The sequence below is a fragment of the Dermacentor silvarum genome, chromosome 6 (genome assembly GCF_013339745.2).
Source record: "Dermacentor silvarum isolate Dsil-2018 chromosome 6, BIME_Dsil_1.4, whole genome shotgun sequence".
Taxonomy (NCBI): domain Eukaryota; kingdom Metazoa; phylum Arthropoda; class Arachnida; order Ixodida; family Ixodidae; genus Dermacentor; species Dermacentor silvarum.
Window position 1 is genome coordinate 183,912,720 of NC_051159.1, and position 15,648 is coordinate 183,928,367.

A 15,648-nucleotide genomic window follows, 5' to 3' on the forward strand; every position below is an offset into this window, starting at 1 on the left:
GGTACCTGGAACAGTGGCGTAGCCAGGGGGCGCTTGACCGAGCATTAGCGCCCTCTCTTCCTTTGAAACCAGAGGTGTAGATGGATGAGATGAATGACGAAGGGGAAGGTGAGGCGCGGCCTACCTGCCACCCCCTCCCTTGAGGTGCGGCAGGTAGGCCGCGCCTCATTGTGAAAAATGCTACTATTAGAGAGTTTTAGCGTGTCTGGTATTCCGGTATACGCAATAATGTTTGCGGTATACCGCGTTAGCTGAAGCTGTTAGCGACATCGTGTGACGCTACGTCTCACCGAAATGTCAGACACGTTTTCGTGATCCTTTGAAAAGAAAAAAAAAAAAAAAAAAAAACATAGGCAACATGTTCGCGATTACGCCGCTGACGCAAATTTACACCTGCAGCGAAGTAGAATACGCTTGGTAAATGGAACAGCTTTGTGTCTGTCTGGGCCGGTATTTTGTAGCGATGCCTTTAAAGTAATAATGCCTCTTCGCGCTTATCACGCTTTGTCAGTGGTCAGAGCGACGGTCCGCTCGCGTTATCAACGTTGATATCGTGAGCGGACCGTTGCTCTGACCACTGACAAAGCGCGAAAAGGCATTATTACTTTAAAGGCATCGCTACAAAATACCGGCCCTGGTTGAGCTCTGCGCCACCAATCCGGCCGCTCACGTTTACGCCTCCGCTAACGATACAGCAATACCGGACACGCTAAACTTTATTCTAGTTGTTTGAAGAAAGGAAGAGGTGAGTTCTGCTGTGAACACTGGCGATCGTTGACACCTGAACAACGGCCAGCAATGGAAGTGGAGATGTTGCGTTTTGCAGTGTTCATCAGCCAGATGCACATACGCCTGTTTCTTTTCACAAATTTCCCCCTTCACCAAAAGATCGTCGCCAAAGTGCCAATATCAGCATCTCAAAGCTGTGACAACGACAATGGTTGTGTTCTCGACATTTTGCCCGAGACAGTTATTTTTTTTCTCTTTCAAATAAAGGTTTATTCATTCATTCATTCATTCATTTATTATTATTGTTCTTTGTTTTTGCGAGGATCGGTTTGTTCTTCGGGGGAAGAGAACGCGAACCTGTTGGTTGTACGACAATCGCAGTAAAGCTCTGCGGCGAACTTCAGGGAGTTTGCGTTGTGGTATTTAGCGTCATCGTGATAACATTCAGGAATGCGTGTTGCAACATGTAGTTTCAGGCGATAGGCGGCATGGCAACGCAGTTTGTGATGTAAATCTTTCTTTGAACGAGGCTGTCATATCGGATACATGCGGAGCACAACGTGGGAACACCGCGTATGGTACATCAGTGAAAATCGGTATATCGGAGTTTCAGGTGATCCTGAGTAACATCGGTGAATCGTTCAAGCACAACACGTACACGCCAGCATGAAAAATGCATAACAGTACGCAGTCTTTGCGACATGGAGACGCTACCGATCGATTATTTAGTAGTTGCTCATTTGAAAATGTACAATTATCGAAGGAATCGTATCATATCTCGCCAATCATATACCGCAAGCAAATGGGCCGTTCAGAGGCGAACACAGTTTTGGCCAGTTAAAATGCAGAATACTATACTTTAACTATAGTGGAACATGCGAAATTAGTTCAGATTCATGCAATAGGTGAGTTAATATTAAAGGGTCCCTGAAACGGTTCGGACAAATTTTGTAGACGCGTAGAGTTCAGCTACAGTAAAACATTCGTGCCACAATTCAAGTGAAGAGTCTCCTATTAAGAGAGCTACGGACCATTACAAGTTACCCTCCTCCCTAGCCACGCTCAACTCGTTCGCCGAGCGATCGGGGCTAAGCTAGGTGGCGTTGCTAAGCTCCGCCTTCACTGGTTCTGCGTCATGGTCTGGGTTCCTGCTATTGACCCTTTTCGCGGCGATCCCGTGGGCGCTGCCATGTTTGACCACGTGGTGACGCGTCCATTGCTTGCCTCAACTGCCTCCTTGTTTACAATGGAAGTGTATGACGCCGGCGCGGCTTAGAAAACCTCTGTTTTCGGAGATATCGTAGACGGTGACTAGGTGGACGACACGAAGCTTTGATCACAGCTTCAGAGAACATGCAAAAGCGCTTTCGGAGCTTATTAAGCTATGTCCAAACGGCGCAAGCAGCGTATATGGTGTTTGTTCTAAAAGCGGGGATAAATATGTATTCCAAGCTATCCAAGCTTTCCGATTATGAATTCAGTCAGGATTGGTGTGTTTTGCTCTTTGTTCTTTATTCGGCAAATATTTTTAAGCAGTGGCTTGTCAGTTTCTGACTCAGTGAAGTTCCTCGGTGCGGCCACTATATGATTATTTTCTGCCTAATCCCTCGCGGGTGTGCTCAGTTCCGATTGATTTCTTCTTGCTGGGCACAAGGCTTGAAACCTAGCTGTTTTGTACATTGTAATACCTTGTAGCAAATATATATTACAGCTAGTAACTCGCGCACTCTTGTGGACCGTCACGAAACATTCAGCTTCGACCATTTTGCGCCATAGGTGTAGTTCGTCATTTATTGTGCGTATACAGTGCGCATATATTCAAGTGTGCGCCCATTCACTTATTCTTGATACGTCGGCGATAGAGTGGGCGTAAGTTTCCCTGCCACTTGGGACAGATGTGTATAGATAACGTGCGCGAAACTTACTATGACAGGAAGCGGCGCTACTCCCTTTTTCATTGTTTAACGAGTGGTACTCACTCTTGCCGACGTTCTGGGGATGAAGGCCTTTCTTTGAAGGTTAGCGATACAAGGCTGGCGGATGAGCAAATTTCTGTATCCTCGAGGAAAGCCGTACATCACGAAGTGCCGGAAACACGTTAGGACAGTTGCAGCAGCGGTCCGCGAACTTGGCCACACAGATTCATTCTATTCCTTAACATGCCAGTCACTATTTTTGCAGCCAACTACTGCACACGTCTTCAATCCACATGATTCAATCTAGCATGATTGGAGCACAGTGTGTTAGCGAAAACTCAGTCGCATTTCCGACAGCTGATCGCACAGAAGCAAGGTAGAAGCGGTAATGGTTTAGTATTCGTGCGCGGTCGCTGAGAGGCATGGCGCGCCGCCGTGAGCGCCATCTCGTTTCTCTAAAGCAAACTGCTCCGCGAAAAGGGTCAATAAAAGCTCTGGGTTCCTCTGGTTGAGCTCTGTGCCGCCAGGTGGCTGGGCACCCTGCAGGCTGCTCACGTTTGCGCCTCCGCCCATCGGGCAAAACGCCCAGTCCGCCTGCATTTACCGAAATACCGGACTCGCTAAAACTCTTTATTGTGGTAGTAAACCTCCGGCGTGAAGAGACGGCTGCAAACGCGTAGATCCTGGCGCCGATCGACAGCCCGATGCGCTGCAGCCACTCCGCTTGCCTGTTGCCTTGCAAACGGACATGATGTCACAGCTTGACATGTCGCCAATCGCTAGATTTGCAGCTGACAACGCAACAAGGGCGATTCATGGTGCTCGCGAAAAGAAACCTCTAAACCAACACTGACTGCGTAGTCGCGTCAACACGGAGCACATTGTAGCACAAGCACACGACACTTGCTGTGTGCCGTAAGTGCTCGAGTGTAGTGATAAATTGTCGTGTATTTTTACGTTACGTTTTTATATAAAGAAGTAAACCAACGTTATAACTATTACAAACATTTGTTCACCACAAAGTTGGAAAATATTATCGAAGACGCAACGTGGGCAGCCAATTGCATAGCTCGCCCAACTGACGTCACACGCGCCTGCTACACATGGTGAAGGGGCGGCTGAAAACTCAAGGAGCGGCTCCGCTGCGATCGGTGGCAATGCACATTTTAAAAACCTTACAATAAATTATTTTACGTGGAGCACTTAAATGTGTCACTTAATGATCAAAAGGACCTACCCTAACGACTGACTATGTTTGTACAAAATCGTCAGAATCGTTTCAGGGTCTTTAAAGTAACGCAATAGAAAAATGAGTGAACGGAAAGAAGTGTTCTTTTCCAGCCGCTCAACTTTAATTCTAAAAACTAGTGATTACCAAAAAATGCGAACAATAACATGTATTTTACTTCATCCCATTAGATCTTAGGATGCCTCGCAACCGCTAGGGGAGCGCATGTTTGTTGAAACCGAAATTGACGAGGCTTGTTGCATTTAAAAGTAACAGTTACAATCTAGTCACTGTTGGTTCCGGAATTTTTATTCGGGTCATAAATATTTTAATAAAAATAGGCAAAAATTGCAAATTTCCAGAAAACAACACTACAAGGTTTGCAACTTTAACACCTAATAGTACATCTAAAGTGGACAATAGTGATATGGCGGACATGGGTCTCAAATAAACGACTAATATGTGAATAAAACGTTTGCAAAACCCTTGTAAACAACGTAACAAATTCACGTAAGATATATAAATTGACATATTGAATTTGTCCGCTTTGGATGCTCTAACAGATGCAGTTTACAGAACTGTGTATCTCTTCTTGGTGCAGAGCTATGAATGTGTAAACTTCATGCTTGTATTTTTTTTCTAACTTGCAGAGATTCAAGCCCTAAATCGAAATTCCTCTACCAACAGTGACTAGAATTTAACTTTTTCTCTCAAATGCAACTAATTTCATGAAAATCGGCCCAATGGTTATCTCGGAAAAGCATTTCTGCATTTTAAATGTATTTGAATAGGTGGCATCGGAGTTGGGCCCGAGTTGAAGGTTCCTCTTAAGTCGAGAGAACGGCGCCAATCTGCGCCACTATCCAACCTGCAAGAGTGAGTGCATGTCAGCTAGCCCGCAGGATAGGCCATTGTGGATAGCGAGATTCCAGAAATTTGCAGGGTTCCCACTTTTGTTCACGGGCCAGTCTAGAGGTATTTTCGATGAGATCACACAACATGCCTCCGTCTCCCGCAACATCCCAGACGCTCAAACCGATATCTGGCAAATACAAATGCAACAAATCGCAGACGAAAAAAAATAAAAAATTGTGCGATGGGGTGGTTCGGTTCCAAAAGTTTTTCCACAATCGCTGTGGTCGAGTTACGCATTTGCATCATGGATTAGGTGTCGAGAGAATTCCCATACTTGCATTGAGGCATTTTATCTTAAAATGTTCCGAACCGCACGGTGCATCTCCCGTGTCTCTCTTCTTTCTTTTTTTGGCAGTGTTGTGATTTGCTGGAAGGTGCGACCGAGGGTTTAAAACTAATCTCCCAAACTCTCCCGAGGTTCTGGATGCGAGTGTGGTGCTTGGCACATTTGGCTCTTAGCTGTACATGAACTTTTGTTTTTTCAAGGTTGAAACATTTCTGGCATCCTATCACTGATGGAAAGATGAAATAGTGGCAAAAGGTGAAGGCAGGAGTATCGCTCCGGAATTTGACTATGCTGACGTGAAGAAGCAAAGGGGAGCTACATCATGCAGTGACTTTAGCCATCCCTACTATTTCTTCTCGTGCCAGGAATTTTATGACTGCACTTCCAAAGAGCAAAATTAGGTTGCAAGGTCACAAGTTCTCTAAGATTACAAGCCGTTTTTTTTTTTTTTCTGAAAATGCATAAATGTTCGTCCATGATCTATGTCATGACTATCTCTCTTGCAATGAGCACAGTTCCTTGTAAAGAGTAAACGGACACATGACTACTACAGCGCTCTTTTGAAAAAGATCATCTATGTCACGAGCGTCTAAGCCTAGAGTATCTTGTTGAGAAGCTTTGTCTTCACAAATGCAATCATCGTATTTAGACGATTGCATAGGGTGAGGGCATGGATGTCAGTGCACCCAAACCTGGAAGGGCCAACTGCATCCTACTCCGCAATCGACATTCTTTGACACTATAGCATAACTCCTACACAAAGTGACAGAGTAGATCTACTTCCATGCTTGCCAGTATGTTTTCTTTAAATTTTGTGAGACCATCAACATGATCATGTAAAATAAGCAAATGCACACTAAATTGTAACATGTGTCACTTGCTGAAGGTTTTTTGCAGCAATCTGGCATTTTATTTGATGACGAATCTGGAAGAATTAGAATACTGGCAGGAATCAGACTAGCCGTTGTGTGGCATGAGGACTTTTGTTTGTCATTTTTAGTGTGTGGACTGAATTTATGACCTCGTACTGCTTTCACATGCATTGCCCTCTGTAAAAGCCCCACATAATATAGTTTGCAATCGCTCTTATAAACCTGCTCCGAAATGGGATGGGCCAGTGTAGCATTACTGTTCTTTCCTCCAGACTCGTGTTGCATAGTGAAAGCTGTAGTGCAAGGTTGCATGATATTCCACTTTCAACCAGGACAGCATTGCAAGCACACGTCAGTACCACTGCTCAGAAGCAACTAAATTCCAGGGCTATCCAGAGCTGGCTACAGCATGCCTGTGCATAACGTGGCACCACTACTAATTTCTCATATTCTTTGCGCAAGTGCTGTGCATCCTGAAGGGATGCAGATACTTGATTGTCCCTTAGGTTTGCATTTCATTATCCATATTTCATTGAGATGGATTTCTGCCCTGCATATGCACCAAAACATTACTAACTGCACTTGCAGTATTGTTTTATTTTAAAATTTAGTCTTCTTTACATGCCAAGTCCATGTTGCTCTAGCTGAAGAAGGTCACTGGTAAAAACAAGTCCAACTCTTCTTTCTTTAAGTCCCATGCATTCTGTGCACTAGAAGTGAAGAAAGATTAGTCACATTACAGAGGCACTGCTATTCTGCAGGGTTTAGGCTTATAATGATCAGTAAAATGGGAAAGGCAGCTTCACATACAACTAGGACATGCATGTGTGACTTAAAATGTTCTAAAAACATTTTGCACTTGCTGCTGCACTGTTATTGCTCAAATTTTGCTGAAACATTGCATGTTGCAGTCTAATGTTGTTCAGTGTACCACTTGGCACAGTTCATTGCCTGTTCTTTAAAGAAAGAAGTACAAAGTTGCCTCTGTTTATGGAGATGCAAGCTGCTGCTAGGTGCAAGATGCAGGCGGCAATGCAAAATATTTTTTTTTTTTTTTCGAACACTAAGCGAAATATGCACGTCCCTGTATTTTTGAATGCCTTACTGACCAAACTGGTGATGTCATGTCACATTAACCTGCTCCCCCCCTCTTTAAAAAAAAATATCTCTTATGTATTTGTATAAATTTAGCTGGCTTAATTAAAAGAATGTTAGATTTACATACCATGCACTTCCAACCTGCCCCATTCTGCTGAACAAGGCAAGTAACAAGTCAGTTTTGCTTAATGCATTGCCAAGTGCAATACAGTTTTGCTGAAATCGCACCCACAAGACAGCTAGACAGACAAGCATTCTGTTGTTGCTAGTGCGTTGAACATACTTTTTCCATCGGCTAGTACTATTGGATGAATAGCATGCACACTTAGTCAGTTACCACAAATGGCTGCAGCTATTCCTTCAAGGCACCCATGGAAAGTGATTACCACAGTAATGGCATAGACCTTCTCAAGGAAAAGGGGCATTTTCAGCCAAGCTAACCGATATAATGAACAAATGTACTATTGTAATGCGATGGCAGAGATGTAAAACTGCTTATGAAGCTGGTGAATGTGCACACAGGCATAGAAAGGGAAAGCACAGTAAGGTCACTAAATCATGCTTTGCAAACTAATGGCTTAGAGCTCATATTAATATAATTCTGTCTGCATAATTTGATTGGCAATTGCATTTCTTAACAAAGAACATTCCATCTGCTGAGATTACAAACCGGAACGTGCAACCTATCTATGCCTTTGATTTTTTACTTTTCCTGATGCTTAAACCGAACACCATCAACATTAGATATTTTTACTCCTAAACATGGCATACGTGCACTTGGCATTCAAAATGCTATTTTGATGACCATTACAGTTGATACTACTGCAAGTAATGGTTATCGAAAAACAAAGTTGCATAGACTTCAGACTGATGGATTCAATTACTGAAAAAGAAAGGCAAAAATTTTCCTGTAAGAATGCTACTTACGTCCTTTTCTGTGATCTTTTAGTAAGGCTGGCCAACTATGCCTGCAGGCAATTCAGCTAAGTGAATCTGCCAGGCACAGAGTTTTGGAGTACTTTGTTAATAATGAGGCCAACAATGACCACAGGCATGAAGTACATGCAGATAGCAATTGAAACTGTGTTCCTTTATGCATGGTACTTCCACACATTACCACTAGTTGCGACATGAGTGGGTGTATGTATAGCACTATCAGTTCTAAAATTGTATGTTTATATTTAACATGCTACTGTGAATCATGGAGCTGAATGTTGGATACCCAGTCCTGTTGCAGGATTTTTTTCATAATAAAGCTTTTCCTACTACATAGAAACTTGAAGCCAGGCTAGCCTGTCAGCGCAATGTCACAAAAGTGTTCACGAAGGTTGCATGGGTCTTATAGAGATTCAGGCGTTTCAGAGAGCCAGTGTATGAACACTCTTGCATTACATATACAACAGCTGCCAATTTTATCAAAGCGTGCCTTATAGCATTTCTGCACATCTTGGGACATTGTGCTACTGTTAAAAGCATGCGTGTTTGTAAAAAAAATTCCGTCAGATTCTGTATATTGATTCACTGTGAGTGCAGAAAAACAAATTACCCTCTGGAAGAAACAGGAATGAGAACTTTATGCCTGTAACCTTAAGGAGGCAGTAAGTCCACAAAAGAAGTCGAGCTAATTTGAGAGATCAGTGTTCTAAACTAAAACCACGTACCACTGTTGCCAAGAACAAAGTTTATTTAACTTTGCACATGTGCTTCACATGTGAGAGAAGAATGTTACCACCACTTTGGGAATGTGCAACCAGCTGCTGCTGACAAAAATAGTTCTGGTAACATTTTGTCCAGAATAGTCAACAATCGGCAATACGAATGAAAATTCAGCACCAGCAGGTTTCCTGTATTCTTCTTCTTTCTGGGGTTTTACGTGCTAAAATCAGTTCTGATTATGAGGCATGCCGTAGTGAAGGGCTCCGGATTAATTTTGACCACCTGGGGTTCTTTAACGTGCACTACAATGCAAGCACATGGGCATTTGTGCACTTCACCTCCATCAAAATGCGGCCACCGCAGCCGGGATTCGTTCCCGCAACCTTGTGCTCAGCAGAGCAACGCCTTAGCTAACTGAGCCACCGCGACGGGTAGGTTTCCTGCATGTGCCAACCACTGCAAGGCTATGCTTGATGCCAATTCATCTACTTTCGTGGGTGATTGAAATTCATGAAGACATGCAGTGTGTGTAAATGCAATTTTCTCCATTACACCCCTTGGCACATGCTGAGCGATCTTTAATAAGCTTAATCAATTTTAGGCACTCTTGCGGCAACTGGTGATCTCCAAAGTGCTACTCAAGTGAATGCTCGGATTGCACTCAAATGTCAAAATCTTCAGCTAAAGCGTGGTGCACCTTTGTTCTGACACAGGACAGGAGGTTGCAGCACTCCCTTGGCGGCAGTAGCCAAGGTGCACAAGCCAGCTGCTGCAGTTGCAGGCATGGCACCACACCAGCCCAGTTCACACCCCGTCGGACATTCGTGACGACGGCCCCCTGGTCTCAGGCACCCCTGGTTCAGCAGCCAGGCAGTCTGCCCGAGACCAGCACCGACCCATTCGAGCTGTCCAAGCAGGACCTGGCAGACATCTACGATGCCATCAAAAAGGTATGTCCTAGAGGCAACACCTTAACACCTTTCATGAAAGGTGTGTCTTATGTTGGAGGTCATCTCCTCACACAATCTTATATAAACGATTTTGAGTGTGCCTCGTTTCAACAGAGTTATTCGCAATCAATAGTTGCTGGATGCCACAGCCTCATGGCCTGTCGTTGCCACTTAAAGCTGTGACCACCTTGACACCTTGATTGACATGATTGTGCATTGTGACCCTCTTTCGTGCTGCACATCTCGGAGAAGGCACCATTCAGTCATGGAACTTAAATAAATTCACCTAGTATCCATTGTGTTGACTCCTACATAATAAAGAAACATAACAGAATAATGAAAAGGGCAGGCGGCTTTTAGAGCAAAATTGTGTGCTCCCAGCAGCATGTACAGGATAGGTTGGATCTTTACATCGGAGCTCATGTCTATAACCAATACCCCCGCCCTCAACACACACACACACAGACATAAACAGCGCAGTGCATCACTGCTTCGCTGCCCCAGCAGTACTGCCCATCAGCTATGCAAGTTTATTCACCAGGGCTTCCTTGAAAACATACCTTTACAGTGCATAAGTGCTGCCATCGTTAAATGAATTACGTCAACTGTTGTGCGACAGCAGGCTTTTCCAGTGCTGCTCAATAACACATCTTGTGCCTACCGTCCTTTCACAATCTCTCTCTAAACGTTTGAGGGCTAACCTCATATTGCTTAATGTGCTACATGTCACACTACCTGGCCCAAGTACACCTCTTGGCTGGAATATCAACTCCATGTTAGCACTGCAGCACATGTTGCTCTGTGCTGTAACATTATGCCTGCAGTATAATTATTTACCTCATTTGTTGCATCAGCATTGCATTCCAGTGGATTTTTGTTTTCACTGCAAGTTTTAATGCTCAGTGTGTGAGACCAAGACATTTAGATACTATGTGAAATGCAGGTACACAGTCATACGTGCTAAACATGCGCACAGCAGTGCCCCCCCGCTAGAGTACAGTATGGCACTTCACTATTTCTGACCTACACAGCAAAAGAAATCACACAGTGCAACACAAACTGAAATCTGGGGAAGCACTAAAGAATTAAAAACCCTACAATGTTTTTGTTCAAATGCAGAACTTTTGTTGACAAAAATGAAACAAATTTCAATAAGTGAACATAATTAAATATGTGTATTGTTTACACCACATACTAACAAAATAGCAAGAATGGTGACAGAAGCGATTCTTTCACTCCCTTAAAAGAAAAAAAAAAACAATGTCTGTGGACAGCAGTTACGAGCCCCCCGACGCATCAGTATGTTCAGTAGACTGTGACACAGTCAACAAAGTGCTAGCATGTTGTCATCGCACCGCTGTCATCACTCCCATGCCATTTTTGTCATGCAGTTAACTAGTATAACACAATTAACATGATGTTATACATGGTAAAGGCTTATGCTGTTTTTAACATGCTGGGCCTGAAGCAAAGAGTTACAAACTTGTGCACTCAACTGACCTGTTTTCAAGCTCACGAATGCTGTTCACAGCACAAAAATACCACAGAAAAAATTTGTAGCTCTGTAAGTAGTGCACATTCTGACTAGCATCCATGCATTGGCTGCATGATTGCTGGCAGTGAGTCAGAGCTATGTGGCCTGAACACAGTCACTGTTCAAATTATTAAAGGAATTGATTGGGAATCGAGCAGTCTTTGTGAAGGCTGAAGATAACATGCCATGAGAGAAAAAGCATCAGAGGCAGAACAGCATGAAAGCTTCAAAACTAAAAACTGTTAGCTGTCTTAACTTAGTGCAGTTTATCAGCTTAATGTTATTTGCGCTGCAGTTTTGAGTCGTGTATACATAGTGCAGAGCTGACAGCAAGAAAGATCAAAGCACTCCTATTGAATATAAGCATCAGCTTTGCAGTTGGCTTTTTTTAATGTCTCATTAAGGAGGATGCTTTAGCTTGTGTGTACTATAACCTTTTCTAAGTGGCGCAACTGCAGCTCTCCGCCTGACACGTTTTGGGTCGCTAGTAGTGTTGGTGCTGCAGTCGTTGACTATTGAAGGAGCATTGCACTGAAGCATGTTGCACACTTCACTTATTGATGGAACACGCACCCGGCGTCTGACCAGACGTGCGCTCCAGACAGGCTGTGCATAGAGCTATGGTTTGCTAGACGCATTCAATACTTGGCGATGACAACGACCAGCACATCGCACGCGATGAGGCATGGGGTGCATCTGTCGGGGGATCGCCCATATATTCTAGTTCACTGTACTTTAGCTTGGGGGCTCCCACCTAATTACATAAGAACAAAGAAATAATTTTTCTTGCTAACCACTGCACTGACTCTGCTGCATTTAAGATAAAAGCTAAAATACCACCAAAAATACCATATTACCAGCTAAATACCATATTAGTGACTGTACCACCATAATAAATACCACCAAAAATACCACCTAAAATACCATATTAGTGACTGTAGCAAGTGGATTTTTATTTAAGCTGTAAATGTCTTTTAAATATTGCAATTTTCAACAATCAAGTTTACAACTCTGCATCTCGACAATGAAAAGCAATATCAATTGTGTACATAGCACCTAATAATACGTCTAAGGCAGACAAAATTTAATTATGCACCGCTCTAATCATTTGCGAGTAGGACTATTGCAATTGCTCTTGTAAACATTGTTCACGTAAGCATATATCAAATTTGTGCGGTTTAAATGCTTCAACGGATGCATTTTTGGTGCAGAGTTACGCATTTGTAAACCTCATGCTTCGTTTTGTTTTAAACTGACCAGTTTTCAAGAATTTTTGAAAACAATTCTAGGCCCTCAAATGAAATTCTGCTTCCTAGAATTACTACAACTTTTCAGAAAAGCATTTCTGTGTTTTACATGTATTTGAATAGGGAAATCGTAGTTGGCCTCGAGCTAAAGCGGCTGTACTGAACATGTTGACAGAAATGATGCTGCTTTGTCATTTTTTTCATGCAGGAGTTGTGGGTGTCAAAGCCTCAGCTGAACGAAATTGCCAGCTACTACTTTGACGGCCAGGGAAAAGCTTTTCGCCCGATGATCTGCACCTTGATGGCCAGAGCCGTGAACATTCATGTGCACAATAGAAATGTGTAAGTGGTGGATCTAGCAGCGCTTGCTGCTACTGTCTGAATCGAGACGTGGATATGTGAATTTTCACATGGAGTGCGACTGTCGTAAACTGTGCCAAGCAAAATTGAGTGAGCATGAGAGATTCATTAGTAAGCAGGCTGCATGCAGTTCTTATAAAGTTATGCATCATGGTGTATGTTGTGTGGGTAGAATATGGGAGCTTTAATGGCTGCTGAGTCAGTAACACATATTTCTGCATATCTACTGCATGTAGTGGCTGCTACATTGGATTTTCTTGCATGTCTGTATAATTTGTCTTGGTCCTTTATGCAGACTTTTAGATTTTCAAAAGAAAGTGGCATTATTGTGCGAAATGATCCACACTGCCAGCCTTGTCCATGATGATGTCATTGACACCTCGGACACACGGCGAGGAAAGCCCAGTGTCAACGTGTTATGGGGGCAGAAAAAGGTGAGAATGATGACAATTCTTCACTTTGCATGTTTCCTGCATTCCTATAAAGCAGGCTTTCATTTGCACAGTGATTGGTTATTCATTTCCTTATTATTTTTCGGTACTGAGCGCTGTCGGAAGCCACAGCACTATCTGTGAGGGTGCAGACTTTTGCCAGTGTTCTCGTGAGGTCTCGGTGCTGTTACAAATAGCTGGGATGTGCATAATCAGCAGAATTACAGAACACAGGTTATTATTGGGGCCTGTAAAAGATGTGCTCAGTGTGGACAACACTAAAATGGAACCAACACTAAAACTGAAACATGCGCTTAACAACAAGTGTAATAGCAGTAAACAGTTTGAATATGACAGCAAAATAAAATTGTGGCTGAGCTAGCCAACTAATAGCATGAATAGATCAAATTTCCAGGCATATTTTCAACTCTTGGCGTTCTCACTTCACTGGTAATTTTGTTGGCAGATACTGTTTCATCACTATTTGGTGTCGGTACAGGCATTTGCCAAAATTGGGATAGAGATGTGATAAGGGGCTATGAACACAGAAAGAACACAAGTCTTTGTGGAGAAACATTTTATGACACAGAACATGTCCTTTCACAGGCAATTCTAGCGGGTGACTTCGTGCTCTCCCGAACAGCACAGTTGCTTGCCAAGATTGGGAGCAATGACGTCAACAGTTTCCTGTCTCAGGCAAGTAGCGTTCATCGCATGGCAGTTTTGAACATACTGCATCAGGTATATCTGTTTGTATATTACACCAGTAGGCCTGTGCAAGAAGCTTAACTGCTTTCGGGAAACTTTTCGTAGGGAGTGCTGCTTGCACAAGAAAGCATTCTGAGAGCAGTATTACAAGCCAGAGCCGGTGAACACGCTACCTTGTAAACATGCTTCAGAATAGCTGCTCTTTTTTTTTTCTCTCGCCCTCTCAGTCATCCCAAGCACTTTTCTCACTGCTTCCAATGCCTGCAAAGATTACAGGTGTAAAAGAAAAAAAAAAAAAATCAGGACAGTCCAGGCAGCATATGGGTTGTTCACCTGAGCTTGGATGTATTTCATCAAGCTCATGGGGAAGGACACAGAGAAAAACATTTGAGGCCAGCTAGCTGTGTGTAAAGTGTTTTAAGTTCCGCTTTTCAGTGCAGACATATGTGTTGGCACCCATGATCACTCATCCCTGTGCTGTTCAAACAGGTTCTTGTGGACTTAGTTCAAGGAGAATTCATGCAGCTGGGTTCCAAAGAAGACGAGGGAGAGCGATTCTCTCATTATATACAAAAAACATTCAAGAAGACTGCCAGCCTCATTGCCTTTGCCTGCAGATCCGTGAGTGCCCTCGAGGCGTTTTTTGGACAGCTTGTTTATAAGAGCAATGTCAAAATGAGATGAGTGGTCTAATGATCAGATAATTTAACTGCATAGCAGAGCACCACCATACAGCAGCTGAACTGGTGCTATTGTACGAAGTATTGTGCATGACATTGAAAAAACAAGATGGTAATATGAGATATGCAAAATTTAGTCAAATGTTACAAAGTAATTACTTGGCACATTTCATGTCCCATCTCTCACTCTCCATGATCAGAACATCAGAGCTTGCCACAACTTCCAAAGTAAGGCTTCAAGTGCTTAATATTTATCAATATCAGTGTTCTTGTTTTCTTTCTCCTATACACACCGAATTCTTGCTACCAACCATAATCAGGTGGGCCACAATGAGACTATGGCAGAAAATACATTGACGTTTTGCATGAATCATTTGAAGAGGGATGCCACCAGATTCTTCTTGGCACTTTTTTATTATGGCTGCAATTATGAGTTCTTTGACAGGTAGTTAGTAGCAAAACAAACACCTAAATGCACATAGTTTTGTGGACTTATAGGGACTAAGGTGAACAGAAAACTAGACAGCCTTCTTGGATCTTCCTCATACAGTAAGGGAGGCATCTGGCACACGCAGTCATTGATGGAAGAAGTATTAACAATGCCTGTCTCTTTAGGTGTCCATACTTGGAGGTGGAGATGAGAAAATACAGGAGGCAGCCTACCAGTATGGCAGGAATGTTGGCATAGCGTTTCAGGTGAGTATACATCACGCTTTACAACGTAAATGCACTGATTACTGCATTGACTTTCAGTTGGTTGACGACCTCTTAGACTTTGTATCCAGCCAGTCTGACCTCGGTAAGCCAGCTGCAGCCGACCTCAGGCTAGGACTTGCCACTGCACCTGTCCTGTTTGCTTGTGACAAGGTATGGCGTTTTCCACAAGCAGAATGTGCAAGTCTTTTCTACAGTGAATGGGCAATGTGTTTTTTTTTTTTTTTTTCCACAGTACCCAGAGCTGAATGCTATGATAATGCGGCGCTTCTCAGAGCCTGGAGATGTGGAAAGGGCCTATGAGGCAGTTTTGAAGGTAATTAG

The 15,648-nt window shown here is 43.2% G+C and overlaps 2 protein-coding genes across 5 annotated transcripts in view; one reads left to right on the plus strand and one right to left on the minus strand.

The window, feature by feature from the left end:
- Positions 1–15,648, plus strand: part of LOC119456526 (all trans-polyprenyl-diphosphate synthase PDSS1) — a 58,219-nt gene that overhangs the window by 41,363 nt on the left and 1,208 nt on the right. For both annotated transcript variants that reach the window (XM_037718355.2, XM_049669940.1), the window contains 8 exons: positions 9,414–9,650; positions 12,640–12,773; positions 13,087–13,225; positions 13,829–13,918; positions 14,420–14,551; positions 15,226–15,306; positions 15,364–15,477; positions 15,560–15,640. In XM_037718355.2, the coding sequence (XP_037574283.1) occupies positions 9,414–9,650; positions 12,640–12,773; positions 13,087–13,225; positions 13,829–13,918; positions 14,420–14,551; positions 15,226–15,306; positions 15,364–15,477; positions 15,560–15,640 (1,008 nt within the window). The remainder of the gene's footprint in view (positions 1–9,413; positions 9,651–12,639; positions 12,774–13,086; positions 13,226–13,828; positions 13,919–14,419; positions 14,552–15,225; positions 15,307–15,363; positions 15,478–15,559; positions 15,641–15,648) is intronic.
- The window catches only part of LOC119456525 (ATP-dependent zinc metalloprotease YME1L-like), a 98,806-nt gene continuing 89,684 nt past the window's right edge, over positions 6,527–15,648 (minus strand). The window contains exons 19-20 of one of the 3 annotated variants that reach the window (XR_007467609.1): positions 14,104–14,191; positions 6,527–6,656 (exon numbers count right to left, since the gene is read on the minus strand). Coding sequence is in view for 2 of the 3 variants with exons in the window: in XM_037718350.2 (XP_037574278.1) it covers positions 6,587–6,656 (70 nt within the window). In the remaining variant the exon portion in view is untranslated. Of the gene's footprint in view, positions 6,657–14,019; positions 14,192–15,648 lie in introns of those variants that run through there. The other 2 variants (XM_037718350.2, XM_037718353.2) reach the window with 2 other exon arrangements.